The sequence below is a fragment of the Triticum aestivum genome, chromosome 2B (genome assembly GCF_018294505.1).
Source record: "Triticum aestivum cultivar Chinese Spring chromosome 2B, IWGSC CS RefSeq v2.1, whole genome shotgun sequence".
Lineage (NCBI taxonomy): Eukaryota > Viridiplantae > Streptophyta > Magnoliopsida > Poales > Poaceae > Triticum > Triticum aestivum.
In genome coordinates this window covers 278,375,685-278,392,795 of record NC_057798.1, presented here as the reverse complement: position 1 = coordinate 278,392,795, position 17,111 = coordinate 278,375,685, and the positions used below count along the sequence as shown (strand labels likewise).

Genomic DNA, 17,111 nt, shown 5'->3' with positions numbered 1-17,111 from the left:
GGAAGATGTTTTTCGCGGAAGAAGCGGCCTGGTACGGCGCGAGCAAGAGCAGCGGATAACGCACGGCTTTGTCCTCGCACGCGGAGCTTTGCATGGCGTCCTAGAGCCATGGTCCTCGGTTCTGTCGCAGCACAACGGCATCCGCATCTCAACACGGACGCTAACATGGCACTTTTCCTGCTGGCGTGGAGGAGAGTGTTAAATAAGAAATTCTGTCTATTTTATGTACACATGCTGTGTGCGAGTGCGCTGTAGTAGTGGAGAAAAAAATCATAAATTCTGAGTTGTAGAGGCTTGAGCACACAATGGACTAGTTGCCAGTTCAAGGGAAATTTTTGGCTTAAACTCAACGAAAGCAACCGTATGCAAACGAGAAAGCCATTAAGGCGTAAGCTCAAATCCTATCAGCAAGCCGCGTAAATGCACACGTTTACAGACGATCTCATACTCACATAAATAAACATTTGTGGGGAATGGGGACCAGTCATCATCAACAAACCAAACAGAATGGTGATGCTAACCAAGGTAAAGTCGCATCAGCATCAGCATCATCAGCAATTTAAACAGAACAATCATACTAACCACTAAACATAATGTATGAAGGAAACTCAGAAGCAACTAACACGTGATAAAACTACCAGAGAGTAAGCTTTGACCGTGACTCGGTACTTCTAAAAAGAAAATGAAAAGCATGTCATTGTAACCTGGGTGGTAGGACTATCTTAACCATACACGCATAAATAAATGAATATACTTGTCCGCAGTCCACACCAGGTTAGCAAATATACATTTCACGTATATAGAGAGGATCTCGTGAGTTGCTCCGGACAGACTAGTGCTAAACTACTAGTCCCTGGAGTTTCTACTCCATCTGAACTAAGCATACAAACACACTGCACCCCTCACACTGGAAACATTGGGAAAGGTTAAATCCCAGCGCTAAACGGACGAAAACGAAATCTTGAGCTCATCACTGAAGTCTAACGCTCATCTGCGACCATGTCGACTTTATCTTCATCAACTATCTGAGCTGCAACTGACTGTGATGCACCTGAATCCCTACTCTCGTCAAGTGGTGTAGGTTTCTCCAACAGCTTCGCCGTGTCTAATGGATTTTCTTGTTCTGGCTCCTTATCATCACTTGATACAGGTCCTACTGCCCGTGTGGTACTTAATCCAGTTGCATCAACTACTGGCAGCAAAGAGAACTCTGCAGGTCCCGACAATCCCCTCCTTGGAGCACCAGCTTCAGGAGCATTCCCCGTTGGTGATCTACAAGACCCACTGGTAATGCCATCTAACCCAGAGAATTCATCTCTCTGACAACCAGTTTCAAGAGCCTCTGACCTGGCCGTGCAAGCAGCAGCAAGAGCTTCTGAAACTTCCATTGTATTGCGTGTTTCTTCAAAAGCAGGAGGTATCACGTCTTGCCTCTGACTGCCAGCGGAAGAAGATGATGAAGAGTTCAAGTTTAGTGAAGGGGCATCATTAGTCTGATCAATTGCAGAAGTAGGTGGAGCTTCCATTAATTTTGGTGCTGGAGCAGATATTTGATCACCTTGCCCAGATCCAATTTTGGGATGCTCTGCTTGCTGAACCTTATGTACTCTTCTCTTCTTTGGAGTATTTCTCGGGTCCTTTGGGCGAGAAAGGCGAGGTCCTTGGAATGGGAATGGAGGTATTGCTGGTTTTTGTTCTCCAAGAAGTAGGCACACAGACTCTGCAATTGCTAAAACAGTTGCTGGTAGTTCACATTCAATTGGCTTAGATGGAGCGCGCACGGCCTCCTGAAGCCAATGCGGTAGCTTGTTTGATCTGGAACTTCCAAATATGCCAGCGTTTTCAAGTAGAGGACTTGAGTGCTTTGTGTGATACAGATTCATTTCAATGGGCTGTTTACCTAACCTCACACGCCGCTGCATCTCGTGAAACAAATCGGCCTGCCCATCTGTGACACTATGAAGAAGAATGTTCTCATGAGAACTTGATGCAAATTCATTCTGCTGGATCGAACTACTGTTTGGTATGTTTATGGGTAGTGAACCAATACTTTCCATCATAAAAGGATTTGACATATATGGTGGGACCGGTCCAACATCAGCTTTCTCCCACTTGTCAGATGTGCTTCCAGGAAAATCCCCACCATAACCTGTTTTATTCTTGAAATCCTTCCATGATGCCAGTGATGGGCCACCCTCACTCATGTAACTCGAAGGCTCAATATGAGGAAATCTAGATGGTATATCACTGCAACCTAATTGAATATCAGTTAGGTGGGACTGCAACTTAGGTGGCTCCATCTTAAGTTTAGAGAAGTTGCTTCCACTTAGTGCCCGAGACATCATGGCATCAGATAAACCAGGAAATGTGGAGTTGGAACTTCTGGTGGCTGTAGGCATTGGTTCCTCCATAATTTTCTGCTCCTCCAAAATCCATCTCAATGCGAGCTCTTCACTAGTGCGGTGGTTCAAAAATTTCAACTTTGGATCTCTAAGCATGGCATCCCAGTTACCCCTTCCATGCCTACGAACTCCAATCCACAAAGCATCAAGTTCATCTTCCGACCAATAATCAGGTTTTGACCTCTTTTTCATGAATTTATTTGTGGCATACTGAGCACGCATCATTATATTGTCCAATACCTTCCTGTGATTTTCGGGCATGGCTGAATGGAATGGTTGAACTGGGCTAATACCTAACCCAGGAAGAAGGGCAGACATATCTGCCATGAATTTTGACCTCGCCTTTTTTGAACTTCCAGCAATATCTGCCATGAAGTTTGGTAAAAATGAACTGTTTGGCAATTCTGGGATAGAATTACGAGCATACTCCTTATTAGTGCCCAGTGGGAAGTTGGGAAATAGATCTGGTACTGACTTCATATGACTGAGTGGAATATTGTCTTCCAGACCAAAGTTCGGAAGACCCATCTTCCCTTGAAATGAAGCAATAGAAGGTAAAGGATTTTCAACAGGGTCACAAAGCCCCTTCCCAGATATAGGAGGAATCTGCACAGAAGAACCATGTTATTCCTTTTACTTAACAGAAAACAGCATGCTCTGATCAAGAATAACTATTGTTGACTATAGGTACAAAAAGAAATCTTAGGGTGCAAGCAACATGCCGTCCTAACATAAATAATGTGGAAACATTAACTTTTGTCTTCTGACAGGGGAACAACATGGACAGTGATAATAACGCGACTAAATAAAATAATCCTGCGGAATGTAAAAAGGAGCAGTGCAAATTTGAGATGAGGACATACAGGATTGAAGGGGAAATAGCTATCTGGAATGATGTTACTCAGCCTTCGCAAAGCTTCGGATGAACCAGGAAGCATAGTCTTGCTGGGATCCAATTGGCCCTGATTTTTGAGTTCACTAGAATACTCGGCAGCAGAAGGTGACAGTGGCTTGTTGAATACTTCACCACTAGCTCGTTTTTGCTCCTTCATGTTTGACCCACAATTTGAATTCTTGTACGAGTTTACCTGATCAGCATTCGGAGCACAAAGGCCAAGGACAGGTAAGAGGTGATGTGGAGTCCCTTGATTTAAGACATCAGTTGCCTTTGGGTGGTGCTTCGACGAAGTAGCACTCGCAGCAAGTTTGGCATGGAGCTCTCGAGAGATTTCAGGATATCTCTTTGCTTTCTTCGAGGAATGCCTCATTTGTGCAGTTGAATCACTGAAACGTTTAGCCCCAGATGGCTGCGCAGAGTCAGGATCTTCTACAATTCTCAGAGGGTTTACACCATATTCATTAACACTAGAGTCATATAGTTTTATGAAATCTTCAAGTTTATCATCAGCATAGCTCTTGATTGTGTGCCGCTGAGCAATCCTTTCCTTCTGTCTAGCTCGGAGCTTTCCACTGTTGCAACCAGAAGTAAATCAATGCCTGAAGAAAAACTGTGCATGCAAAAGCAATTACATGGATCCCCAGAGGGGTGGGAGAGAAGGGGAGGGCATACTATTTTTCCTTCAAAGCCAGTCCAGCTGCAGTGTATTCTCGCTTGGGTTCATCCCCATCGTCAGAATCCTGCATAGCAGTATCAGCAAAGCATTTCCTAGCTGCATATAAAATCTAAGAGTGCATGGGAAATAGCTAATGAAAACCACAGTGCAGCCAATATGGACTACATACGAAGCAAAATGAGTGAATCTACACTCCCTCTGTTCCTAAATATAACTCTTTCTAGAGGTTTCAATATGGACTACATACGAAGCAAAATGAGTGAATCTACACTCTAAACTACGTCTATATACATCCGTATGTAGTCCATATTGAAATCTGTAGAAAGACTTATATTTAGGAACGGAGGGAGTACGTTTCACAATATCTGTCGTAGGCGTATAGCTAGGAGCCACAAATTGAGGTAATATTCGACAGAATTAGATCATACTTGTTTTTTTTATGATTAGATCATACTTGTTCACACCAGATACTCTCTGCATTGCAAAACTTAAGTTTTGGAGAGGCGCAGTTGCAGGGGAGTGGCTTGCAGTTGCAGAGGAGTGGCTTGCAGTTGCAGGGAAAGGCTGAGTGGGGACGTGGTCATGGAGCCAGCAATTTGGGGTGCTAGCGAAGGACTGCCGGTGCTTAGAGCATCTCCAGCACAGTCCATAAACAATTTTTTGGGGGCTTGGGGGGTAAAAACAAGGTCCAGCTGGGTCCCCCAAAAGGGGAGGACCCCATTTTTTGGCCACCAGCCCAGCCCCAATTCCCATCAACAGAGAGCAGGAGGAAGTTTCATCTGCCGCCCACGCACACACCTTCCTCCTCCCACGCCATCAAGCTCCACCGCCTCCCCTCCAGCAGCCGATTCACCATTCCCGAGGTGTTATGCCGCCGAGCTTGCTATCTCCGCCCTCATTCTCGTCAGCCCGCCTCCGCCTCTGTGTCGCTCCTCCCCTCTGCACCGCCACGCCCACGCTCTGCCTCCTTCCCTCCGGCCATCTCCACCCCACCCCTACATCCCGCGCCCTGCCACATCAGGGCGCTGACCCACGGGAAGTGAAGATAAAGGAAAAGAAGAAAAACTGGCCAACTGACATGTGGGTCCTGTACGTCAATGTAAAGGCAAAAGAAAATGGGTGCTCACAAATGGGAGTGGTGTCAAATTTTGAAGCCTCAGAAAATGGGGTCTACCGCTGGAGAAGCTCTTAGGGTGCAACCACATTTCCAGGATTTGCAACTTCGTAATGAGTTTATGATGGGCTTCTGTTGGAGATGTTTTGGGTCGAAAAAGGTCCCAAGCATCCTCGGAGTACCCAGTCTAAATATATTTTCAACACAAGAGAGGGGGGAGGGGGGTTTGTGTTTAGGGATTCCATGTCGGGTTTTTTCGAGAAAACGCAAGAGCTTGCATTTCATTGCCTTGGAAAGAAAGAGAGTTTGGGTACATTTCTCGTGGGAGGCAGTTACAATGCTCATGAGCACATCAGTGAACGTCCCATGTTTGTGGTATGATGGCGCGAAGCCGTAGAGCGCCTGCTCTGGCCCAGAGGGCGGCCTCATCCTTGATCTTCATAAGCAGGTCATTCGCCGAGGGCCGTCCTCGGTTGAAGACGCAATCGTTACGGTGTTTCCAAATCATCCATGGGACGAGGAGGATCGCGGAGGCGAGGCCCTTGCGCATAGGTTTTGCAGTGAGCTGCCGCGCCGTTTGCCACCAGTCATTGAGTGAGGACTCGCTGTCGGGCGAAACGCAGGAGAGCCGGAGCCAGTGCAGCACCTCGTACCAGATCTGCCGGGGGAAGGGGCAGGCGGGGATGAGGTGGTGCATGGTCTCGGGGCCTGGTCGCATAGGGGGCATCGCGCGGGGTGCTGCAGGTTGCGGCGGGCGAGGCGGTCTGCCGTCCAACACCGGTCGAGGCGGGCGAGCCAATGGAAGAATCGGGCGCGCGGACACGCCTAGTTCTTCCAGGTGAGCTTCCATGGGGCGCAGCCCGTGGAGCCACTGAAAGTGGCGATGTAGACCGATTTGGCGGAGTAGACGCTGCGGGGACTCCACTTCCAGGAGAGGCGGTCCGGCTCGGCGGAGAGGGTCGTGCGACCGATTGTGTGCCAGAGCTGCAAGTATTGCCCGATCTCATGGATGTCAACCGTGCCATGTATGTCGTGTATGTCCCGCACCCATCGGCGACGGTCCTGAGTTTGTGGCGGCACTTGGGAATGCATGCATATAGGAGCGGTGCAATCTCACGAACGGGCTATCGATCCATCGGTCTTCCTAGAAGAGGGCCTCCATGCTATTCCCAATTTGCATGGTGGTGGACGCAAAGAAAAATGCACGCTCATCGGCGGTGAACTGCAAGTCGAGGCCAGCCCACTCTCTAGTGTTGTCCGTACGGCTGAACCATAGCCATCGTGTGCGGAGCAGCGAGGCTGGTCCAGGCAAGATTGCGCACGCCGAGGCCGCCGAGCGAGAGCGGCCTAGCGACGCGTTGCCAATTAACATGGTAGTGCCTGCCATTTGCCTCCGCGCGCCCGACCCACAGGAAGCCTCGCTAGATCTTCTCGAGCGCCCTGATAGTCTTCTTGGGGGGCGCTAGAGCTGGTGAATCGGGATCGCGCTCAGGAAGGCCTTGACGGATTCCATGTAGTCCATAGGGGTACAGCCGACCGAGGAAGCATGCTCCAAGTAATGTTAAGGTTCAAACAAAAAATCATGACGACATGGGCAAAATTGAATCGCATGGGGCCTGTGGTTCAGTTTTCACTTCCAGGTTCAAATTTTGCAGCACTAGCATCGCAATGTCACGCAAAACCATGTGTATTTAAGAGTGGTTAGGGGAGACACAACCAATGTTTGGTAGTAGGCTCGTTCTACCACAGTTTGGCTCAGCCATAGTCAAAATCTAAGTTTGATCCTGGCTCAGAAGGAAGCGGTAGCTGTATGCTTAACACATGCTAATCAAACGTTGCCTTCAGGGAAAACTGTCTTCACTGCCATCCCCTGACTTATGCAAAAAACTCGGTGTTGCCATAACGGTATATGCCACAATCAATGGATCAAGGTGGTCAACATGAAGATATACTCCTTGCCTACTTGCTAGGAGGACAGATCTCGTTACTTACTACCAAAACAGAACATCCAGCAGCAAGGCAGAAATGTTCGCGCGCGGCGCGGGCCTTAAAGACAAAAGTACCTCACTTAATGCTTCATTGGCAATTGCTGCAAAGGTTTCCCTGTAAGAAACAGCTTTCCTTAAGCGCTTGCCTCGACCAAGGGATGCCTCCTCTTCGATTTGATATTGCTCCCATCTGAAACACAAATATGCATTTAGAACCAACCATCATGCCCACAGAGAGAGAGAGAGAGCTAGAAAACAAGAGTGATTCTTGCCATTAGTACACCATGACTATCTATCCCTGTCTGACCTAAGGTTTCATAAGGTGCTATGTACCGCTTCCTAACTTCTCCAATTGGATACATTCTAGAATTTGAGTATTTATTCTTCCATTTAGTTTGTCTTTCTGTTTCTGATTTGATAAAGTTATTAAGTAAAACAAGAAAATATGAAGAAAAAGATCATCAAGGCAATAGATAGCCCAGTAAAATAACAAGTACTTCTACATGGTATTGTAAAGCACCTGAGACGTAAAAGTTTATCCCATTCATTTTCTTCCACAGGATTAGCTGCATCATGCTTTGTTTCGGATGCCTGTTCACAACCATCGTTATCAATATTTGGAATGTCCTCAGCAGCACCGGGATCATCATTTATATCATCATTCCAATCGATTGACTGCTTCACGAATGAAAGTAAAAGAAACTATTAATTGAGATCCCTGGAGATAAGTTCTCAATTGCACAAGGTAAAATCTATTACCGTCTCAAAACGTAAGAAGTTATTTTACACTGTCAAAAAACGTCTTACATTTTGAGACAGAGGGAGTACATCACAACAACATTAGTAACCACCATCCAAAAGAAACAAGAAAAGTAATAGTAATGTAGTCCAAGAACAAAGAGACTGGATTCAAAATTGGCGCATGAATCCATCTATAAGCAGATAATGACAATAGACTCTAGTCAGATGACTCTGGTTAGGAATTTCCAAACCAAGTGATCTATCCCTATTAACTAGTACCATAGCTTGGTGAGACATGTACAAGACGACACGCTCATTTCCATAACCTACCAATGAATCACTGCATAAACATTTAATGTTCATTATTTGAAGAAAAACACACACTATTAAATTACCTTTACAGTGCCAAGCATATCATCATTGTCCAAATCCCCATCAGTGCTTTCAGCTACAGTTGTTGGAAGGCTAGATCTATCAAGAAGCCTCATAATAGCATTTTCATCCCAAATAAGCTTGGTAGAACTGCCAATACATTTATCCTCATAAACATCACCTAGGCCACCAGTTTTCCTCCTATGCTTAACCTCAATATCAGATACATCGTGTTTGGCACCAGAAGCTTCATCATTATCTTTACCATTCACCTCATCGTTATTCCTGAAGAGCTCCTCAGTTCCCCAGCGAATGATATCTTCCACTTCCTTCTGAGATTCTGATTTGTTAACAAAAAGTTGATCAAGCATCAATTTCTTCTTGGCAAGTTGCAAGATACGCTCCTCAACACTAGCACGCACTACAAGCCTGTACACTAAAAGTCTGTTTGACTGCCCAATCCTGTGTGCCCTATTCATCGCCTGTATATCAGCATGCGGATTGAAATCAGAATCATATATGATAACAGTGTCTGCAGTTGCCAAATTGATCCCAAGACCACATGACCGTGTAGATAACAAAAATACAAAACGGGTCTTGTCCTGATTGAAACGAGTAATAGCTGCCTGGCGCTCAGCCACAGACACCGAACCATCTACTCTTTCAAATGCTTTATGACCAAATTCCAGAGTCAGATAATCTTCGAGGATGTCAAGAAGTTTTGTCATCTGAGAAAAAATAAGAACACGATGCCCATCACTGTGTAACACTTTGAGCATAGAATGCAACAAAGCTAACTTTGCTGAGGCCTTTATTCTCATTTCATGCAAAAACTCTGGTGAACCTGATTCGGGTTCAGTTCCAGGAATAAGATATGGATGGTTGCATACTTTCCGAAGCTGCATTACTATGTTGAGCAATGACTGATGAGCACCACCTTTTCCGGTATTACGCAGTACTTGATAGTTCTTTGTAAGCATAGCACGGTAGTATTCAGCCTGGATTGATGTCAATTCGACAGGCACCATTCGCTCTGTCTTCGGGGGGATATTTTTCATTGCATCTTTTTTCAGCCTTCGAAGCATATGTGGTGCTACCAGTTTCTTCAGCTCCTCCACTTTCTCTGCTGTTGCAAGTTCATTAAACTTCTCCTCAAATGATGCTAGAGAAGGGAAAGAAGCAGGCTGTAGGAAGTTCAACAAATTATACATTTCACCAATGTTGTTCTGTAATGGGGTTCCAGTCAACAAAACCCTGTGCTGAAATGAAAATGTATTGAGCAAATTGAAGAGTTTACTGCTAGAGTTCTTCAGACGATGCCCTTCATCAACTATAAGAACTCCCCATGGCACAGAACGAAGATATGTAGCATCAACAAGCACCATCTCATAAGTAGTAAGCAAGACATTGAACTTGTGAGACTTTTTGCTTTTACCTATCTGGGTTGCATCGCCTTCATGCCACTCATATTGACGAATTGTAGATCTTGCCCGTGCAGAACCATGATACTCCACAACATTTAAATGAGGTGCCCAAGATGCAAATTCAGCCATCCAGTTAGGCATAGTAGAAAGAGGAACCAAGACAAGACAAGGCAAGTTAATCTTAAATTCACAGCACAAGGACGACAGAAAAGCACAAGCTGACACCGTCTTCCCAAGACCCATCTCATCAGCAAGGATAACATTTTTTGACTTGCACCAACATTTACGCAGCCAGTTCAATGCTTCCAGTTGATGTGGGAAGAGCATGCCCCCCTTAAGTTCTTTTGGCTGCTCAATCAACACAGTCAGCTCTTGGCGGTTTCTTGCATTTGCACGGTTACCTCTCACATCCCTGTCCAAAGCTTGGCATTCAAAGCTTTTGAACTGAGTAACCAAATGAACATACTTCAGCATGATAGGTTCATCTAATCTTTCCCAGGTGCATTCATCATAAGGAAGGCCACACCATTTGATTAAAGCCTCTTCTACTTCATCTAAGGAAACACGCAGAGCAATAACGCGTTGTGGTTGGCACCATTGGTCCTTGCAAATGTTTATCAAACCCATTCCATACTTTGCTTTGTAATTTTCTAGTTTCCGTTTTGCTAATGTTCTTAGTTCAGATTCAGAAATCCAGCTATTATGGATGTTTGATTTTCCAGACCATTTGACCAAAAATTCATATGCAGTATCATGGCCATTTCCTGCAATTTCGTTTATGTTTCCATGGACTTTACTTTCAGGTGTCAACTCTTGTTTGGTCTGCACAGTTGCATCAACTTCGGAAACTGAAAGTTTGATATCACCCTTTTCCGATGTTCCTTCGACTGGAACATGAGATACTGCCTCAAATTCACCATTTACTGAAGGTATGTTTTCTCCTACTACTCCAGCATCCTTTACTGTGATGATTTGGTCGGTGCAACAATCTGACAGTGTCTTTGTGGCTTCCTCTGGGTTCACTGATTCCTTTTCATGGTATTTACCATTATTCTCCTTTTGCATTTCACCACCATCCAAATGATCTTCACAGGCATCATGTGCTGATTCATCAGCGCACACATCCTCCAGAGTAGTGTCAGTATCGTTTCTTAACGGCTGTGTTGGCACACTGGAAGAACTAGAAGGAACCCCGCCTTCCAGCTGCAAATTAGTTAATTCAATCTGCTCTGATGAAGCATGGGGCTGTGAAATGATTTGGCTTGTCTGAAGCCGACAGCCTAGGATGCGGTCAACCTAAGCAAATCAATGTTTGAAATAAATCAGAGAACGTAGAAAAAAGGACAGGGAAGGCAAAAAAATGAATGGATGAAGATGCAACACAGGTAGTTGATGGTGTAGGTATTTTCCAGACCAAACCTGCAGATCCTCCTGAGGAGTTATTATCGTATCCCCTGCCACAGGTAGCACCTGCACCATTTTACCAGATATATTAACGGCATTCTGAATAGATATGTTCAAGCAAAAATATTTAAGATAAGAATGAATCATCAAACGAGACAAACATTAGAAAAGCAGTGAAGGCTGGTCATGGTAGCAACCAAAGACAAATGATCCGAAAATGCATGGACAAAATTAGACCCAAAAACAGAAGTAGAAAATAATAATCAAGCCAGTTTAGTGTCAAGGGATTACAAATACCACTAACGCTTTGTTTGGATGTCTCCATTGAGAGCCTCTGAATTGCATTGGATCCAATACCAAATCAACCTTTGTATTGCAATGGGCTCCAATACCAATACAGATGTTTGGATGTACAAAATATTGCAGGTTGGAATTAGATAAGCTAGCAATACCAATGTTACGTTTGGATGCCATACAATGGAATTGGCGGTTTGGGGGCAGAGCAGCCGTGGGGAGCACAGGACGCATTCGTCCCCGACGGTCAGCGGACCATCCGCGACCGGGATGGAGCGACGCCGGCGAGCGTGATGGGCCAAGCTCGTGCAGGCGCAGCTCCTCGTGTATGGGAAACCCCGACGGCCGCGGGATCCAGAGCAGAAGACGTCCACGCCGGCGAGCAGGGCCAATCGAGCAGAAGAGGGTCGGGGACGGCGGGCAGGGAGGACGGCCAGGCGTGGAACGGCGGGGTACGGCGGCCGGAGCCTGTCGGGGAGGAAGGCACCTGCGCCGCCGTCGGACTCCATGGCGGGGCGTGGCTCAGGGGGACGGCAAGCAGGAGCTGAGGAATAGGGGAGGGCGGCACCGGCGTCGCCGCCGGACTCCATGGCAGGGCGTGGCTCAGGGGGACGGCAGGTAGGAGCTGAGGAATAGGGGAGGACGACACCTGCGCCGTCGCCGGATTCCGTGGTGGTGGCCGCCGCCGCCGGCGGCGTCTGCTAGGTCGTCGCGGTCGGCCTCTCCTATCCCCTTCTTTTTTCCGGTCGCTCGAACAGGTATGTTTTGCGGGTAGGCTGATTTCAGTGCGATTCGGAGCGGGATAGCTCTGTATCGTGGGCAGGCACTTCGCGTGGGATGTAATTCAGCCAGCGTATTCGTTTCATTACAGCCTGCCAATTCGCTGTCCAACCAAACACATGAATTGAAAGATTACAATACCAATTCAGATTCCAAGCCTCCAATGAGAACATCCAAACGCAGTATAATATAAAACTGACAAGATGAACCATAAGATTTTATCAAAGCTACCATGTATCTCCCAGGTTAAGTCAGAAAGCATGGCAAGATGTATTGTTGAAAAATTATTAATCCGTTCAAACAAGAATAACTGTCGCAAGTTTGCTGAAATACTATTTAGTTCGTTCACAAAGTATGGTTGTAATAGAAACAAACTGAGCTTATGAAGATTATAACAGAAAAAGTGCTAACAAAAGCAAAGGAAGCTGCAGAAGTGCAGAGAATGAGAAGGTAGAAAAATGGCATGGCAGAGATAGAAATTAAATGAAAAAATATTCTTAACTGAACATCTAACAATACTAAATGAGTTCAAGTAGGTACATCAACCAGAAAATGGCTCAGCGCCATTTCTGGTAAGGTAAAGTGTATAGAAAATGTCTATGGTTTTGAATATTAGAATAAAACATAGCGTGTTTGAATACCTCTGAATGTTGTTTATCAACAAATTTCACTTTCTTTTTCCCTTTCTTGGCACTAGATGTAGGTGTTCTGCCATCCAGAGATCTCCTTTTTGGTGGTGATTCGCAGTGCTCAGGAGATGTAGATGGCCCCATTGACGAATCACTGCTAACATCAGTTGCCAAATATCTGAGCTTTTTTGTTTCAGATCGCTTAGAGTCTTTGTGACTATGCTGTCTCTTGGTTTTATATTTCTTTGGAGACAAGTCCATGGAGCGCAGATGTTTCTTAATTTTCAAAGCACCTCCATGTTTCTCCTGTTTCTCTTCTGAAGACTGGCCAATGAATCCTGACTTCAAGGGCTTCGTAATTGCAGATAATTCTTTGGTCGAGCGCCTCTTCAAATGTACTATCAATGGCTTCTTTTTCTGAACTTCATTGTCCTTCACACTGAGATCACCTTCCTTCAATGCACCAGGGCATGATAGTTTTACTTGTTCGTTTGATTCACTTTTCTCTTGTATGGGACTCCGGGTATTGAGAGAGACTTTGTTATGGGGAGATGGGCTATCTGCTATGGTGCTTGTACGCATTCTCCTTGTTCTTTCACGTTTGGAAGTGTCAGCATCCGCATTTCCTAACAACTTCAAGCTAACTTGTTTCGTACGACATCTTGGGCATTGCCAGTTCCCAGGCGGTGCACGCTATATTTGAAATGTAACGGTGCAAAGATATTAAGACAGAAAAGTACACCAAAAAAGAGAGATGTGCAATCAAACAGTAGAAACGCTTCAAACCTTAAGGGGGGGATTAAGACATTCCAAGTGGTATGTCCGTGGACAGCTATCGCAACACAACAAATTGCCACCAAGGTCACATTCTACACACTCATAGAAATACTGAAGAAACAAAGAGAATGTGTGTATAAGATAAGTTGAACAGCAATAGAGGTGACATACAAAAGTATTGTAAAGAAAAATAACAGTACATGAAGCCTTAAAGTGGTAATAATTTGTAATTGACAAGTGAATAACTGGAGAAGATGTAAATGCTCAGTTAAAACGTAGTATTGATTTTACTTTTGGCAGATATAGTTGCCTAGAATGTCCCATGATGATTTAATAAGATCTGCCATTCAATTATAGTTTGCATCCTAAACGCGACGACACCAAAACAATTCATAGGTTTCACACTGACAGATATGACAAACTGTTGCGAGCACCGGAGAGTCCACATGTTAATAGAACATGTAAGCTCCTACTGAAAAGCATCACTTCAAGTATTTGTGTGATGAGAGATCCCAGAACTGTTACCATCTAGTCGTTTCATCAAAGCTATACAATATGTGGCCGATGAAGAAAGGTGTTACACCCATGGTTAAACAGAAAATGTGATTAAATCATCGTTTAGCATTTAGTCATGGAAGAGCAACACATGAAGTACTTCCATTGATCAATTTTGTATGCCTATTTGTTTTGTGATATTCGCAAAAGTTGGAAGGCATGCATCCATAGTTAATGCATGCATACTAAGCACACAAAGTATTGTCTCGCATTTCCAGAGAATTATAAGAATGGTATAGGCATTGGCAAATTTTAACATGGACCCTCTTACATCCTCTTTTCACAAGGGAGGTAAGAAGGTAAGAGTTACTCAGACCCACTACTTAATGAAATCAACGGCTCAGATCTATTATATACTCTTACCTCTCATGTGAAAAGAGGAGGTAAGAGAGACCATATTAAAACTACTGATAAGCATTCGTGTTGGTGACTTCCTCAATCATAGAGCTTTTTTAATCTACAAGCCTGGTCAAAATAGGTCTTGCAAATATGGATGGATGGAGAGTAAATCACAGACAATATCCACAAGATATACTGACAAGTAATAAACTGATAAAAAGAGAAGGAATTCACCCCATCGTGTCCTCTTATCTTCTTGGCTGATGTAGAAATGCTAGTGTCATGCTTGGACCTCTTTTTTATGGAACCATTGTTCATTATAGAGTCCGATGTTGGTGATGTAGCCTCATGCTCATTTGACGAGCTAGCTGTTAGCTTGCTTCGCTTTCTTTTGAATTTTGAAACCCAATTTCCATCTGCTGCACTATCACATAAAGAGCTCCTCTCCTTCATCATTTGAGTACCGACGTCACATGCTGCTAGCAACAGAAGAATGCATTTCTTTATTAGTAACCCAAAATATAAAAGTAGACAACCAGTAATTGAATATACTAAGCTCCCTGTGTAGTCATGTAGTATTGTATGCATTACAATACTAATCTAAAGCGAGATTAAAAGTAGCTCAAGAGACAAGTACTAGAACAACCGAGGACTTGAGGTGCATGGATTTACTCAGAGATTACTTGTATAGTGTTCTCATACAAATACAAAGCATTAGCTGATGATCAGTCTCATATTAACGGATAAATGACAGCATTTGAATTATTGTTCACTGAATGTTCCTTTTGCTTTGTGCCAATGTATCCCAAAAAAAAGGAATTCATGTATAGAACATGACAAAGCGAAATTAATGATATGCAACAAAGAAACAAAGCAGAACATTTTCCAAGCATGACCCCTTTAAGAAAGCTAAACGGCAGAAAACAATGATAACCAGAACATAGCATTGTTGTCGCTTGTCAGGACTTGTTGCAATAATGAACTGATACTCAAAATGAAACTTCACGTATAACCTAGGCATGAAATACATAGCCAAATCCCACTAGGAACCTCACACTAATTCTTTGCTTCAGTCATTAATATACAACTCGATTGTGTTACCGATCTCTGTGGTACGTCGCTCAAAAATCTACCACAAATTCCCTGTGATATATTGCTTTTAAATCCACTTAATGAGTCTAGCATAAGCAGTCAAACACACGATGTGACGTAGTGCTAAAATTCAGCCACGACTAGCAAATACTATAGTTTACACTCCAGATGGTTCGCCTCGTGTGCCCATTGCCAACACGTATCCGGATTTTCCCTGCTGCTACTCTCTGCCGGACAGTGGTGTAGAAACAGCGCACAGGCAGCTAGAACCAGCTATGAATCATATGTGACAAATAGAAGCGTTACCGTTTCTTACACAAGCTCACCAGCTGCTAACAAAACTCGCACCTCAAAACGCCCAAACCGGCAACCAACACAAATCCGAATCTCCGCCAGCACCCCGCACCCCGCACCCCGTCCGACAGTCAAACCTCTACACAGCAAAATTCTTGACAAAAAATCCCGTAGACCCACCCAATTAGGCGCTGAACCGCAGTACCGGGAGCGGCTTCACCTCGGGGGGTCGCCGCAGCGCCCCGAAACTGGAGCGGAATCGACGGAGGCCGCGGCGGATCGCGCGGCCCGGCGCCCCACAGAGCACAGCAGCGCGGAGGGAGAGCCGGAACCGAGCGGAGCGCGGCGGCGGCGGCGGCGCAATAGATGCGGGCAGTGGGGAGGGGTGCGAATGGGGGAACGGGGACGCAGGGCGGGGGCAGCAGACAGCGGCGCGGCTATCGATGGGGAGGGGCACCCATCGGGGGGTGGTAGGGGGGCCGTGCGCAGCGCTCCCTTCACGCGTCGCTTTCGCCTGCCCACCAGGGGCGGAGGTGGGTGACAGGCGGGGCCCGCTGGCGGCAGGGAGGGACACGTGGGGGCGGGCGCGAGGTGAGTGCCGGCTTCCGCGGTGGCGTGAGACGGCGGGCGGGTGGGTGGCCGCGGCCCGCCGCTCCAGGCGCGGGCGCGGGCGGCGGGTGTGGGGGTGGATGGAATTGATGAGATGATTCCGTTGGCCGTTGTTTGGGTGGGAAGCTGCTCCTCTAGTTAGTGCCAAGGTTTTTTGAGGTTTCACAGGTTGACACTGCGAGCTTTGGGAAAGAAGATACTCCTTTTTTTTTTGACCTGAAGATAGATACTCCTTTTTTGTTCTTACGTTCTGCCTTTTCCAGCCTTCAGCTTTCATTAAGTCGCACCCTCATCTTTTCTGTGTGATACACATACGCGTTCACTCGCTGGTCGCTGCAGCACTGCTTTTTTCTTGTTTTTGCAAAGTTGGGTGGTATCACAACATACGGCGTTAAGGGATGGCGTCTTCCTCCTTGAAGGTACCGTTGTGAAGCTTATTTGCTCTCCGTACCTCATGCTATGAAATGTCCGGATGAAACCCTAAGATCATGCTATGTCAAATCGGGTGACTACGGTGTCCTCAACACCGTTTTTCCTTTTGGAGGCGTCATCTTGAAGATCCCGACGATGGATTCCGACAGCGTGCATGATTGATGGCGGGACTTGGGTTTGTAGTGGTGCCAACACGGTCTTCTTCTTTATCTTCTTTTTGCACTGCCTTTTGCGGTGTCTTCCTCCACTAAAGAGGTAGACGGCGAAGACGTTATCGCAGTACATCATCGT

At 45.6% G+C, this 17,111-nt stretch overlaps 1 protein-coding gene across 5 annotated transcripts; it reads right to left on the bottom strand.

Moving 5' to 3' along the window:
• Positions 1-718: 718 nt before the first annotated feature.
• Positions 719-16,265, bottom strand: LOC123044744 (protein CHROMATIN REMODELING 4). 5 transcript variants are annotated; one of them, XM_044467585.1, is made up of 11 exons: positions 15,960-16,265; positions 14,628-14,869; positions 13,509-13,610; positions 12,735-13,415; positions 11,035-11,085; positions 8,215-10,911; positions 7,599-7,756; positions 7,154-7,268; positions 3,973-4,040; positions 3,266-3,872; positions 719-3,008 (listed from the first exon to the last, which is right to left on the bottom strand). In XM_044467585.1, the coding sequence occupies exons 2-11, from the start codon at positions 14,847-14,849 to the stop codon at positions 981-983; spliced, it is 6,729 nt and encodes a 2,242-aa protein (XP_044323520.1). In that variant the 5' UTR covers positions 14,850-14,869; positions 15,960-16,265; the 3' UTR covers positions 719-980. The 5 variants fall into 5 exon arrangements, with proteins under 5 accessions (XP_044323520.1, XP_044323525.1, XP_044323521.1 ...); XM_044467590.1 differs by having other exon boundaries at positions 7,599-7,753; XM_044467586.1 differs by having other exon boundaries at positions 14,628-14,872; positions 15,960-16,244.
• Positions 16,266-17,111: the final 846 nt, after the last annotated feature.

Excerpts from the sequence above, each read along its gene's own strand:
- LOC123044744 (XM_044467585.1), bottom strand. The coding sequence starts at position 14,849 with ATGATGAAGGAGAGGAGCTCTTTATGTGATAGTGCAGCAGATGGAAAT. Across the intron at positions 10,912-11,034 it reads CTCCTCAGGAGGATCTGCAG|GTTGACCGCATCCTAGGCTG; the intron begins GTTTGGTCTGGA and ends TGATTTGCTTAG. Across the intron at positions 3,009-3,265 it reads GCTATTTCCCCTTCAATCCT|ATTCCTCCTATATCTGGGAA; the intron begins GTATGTCCTCAT and ends TCTTCTGTGCAG.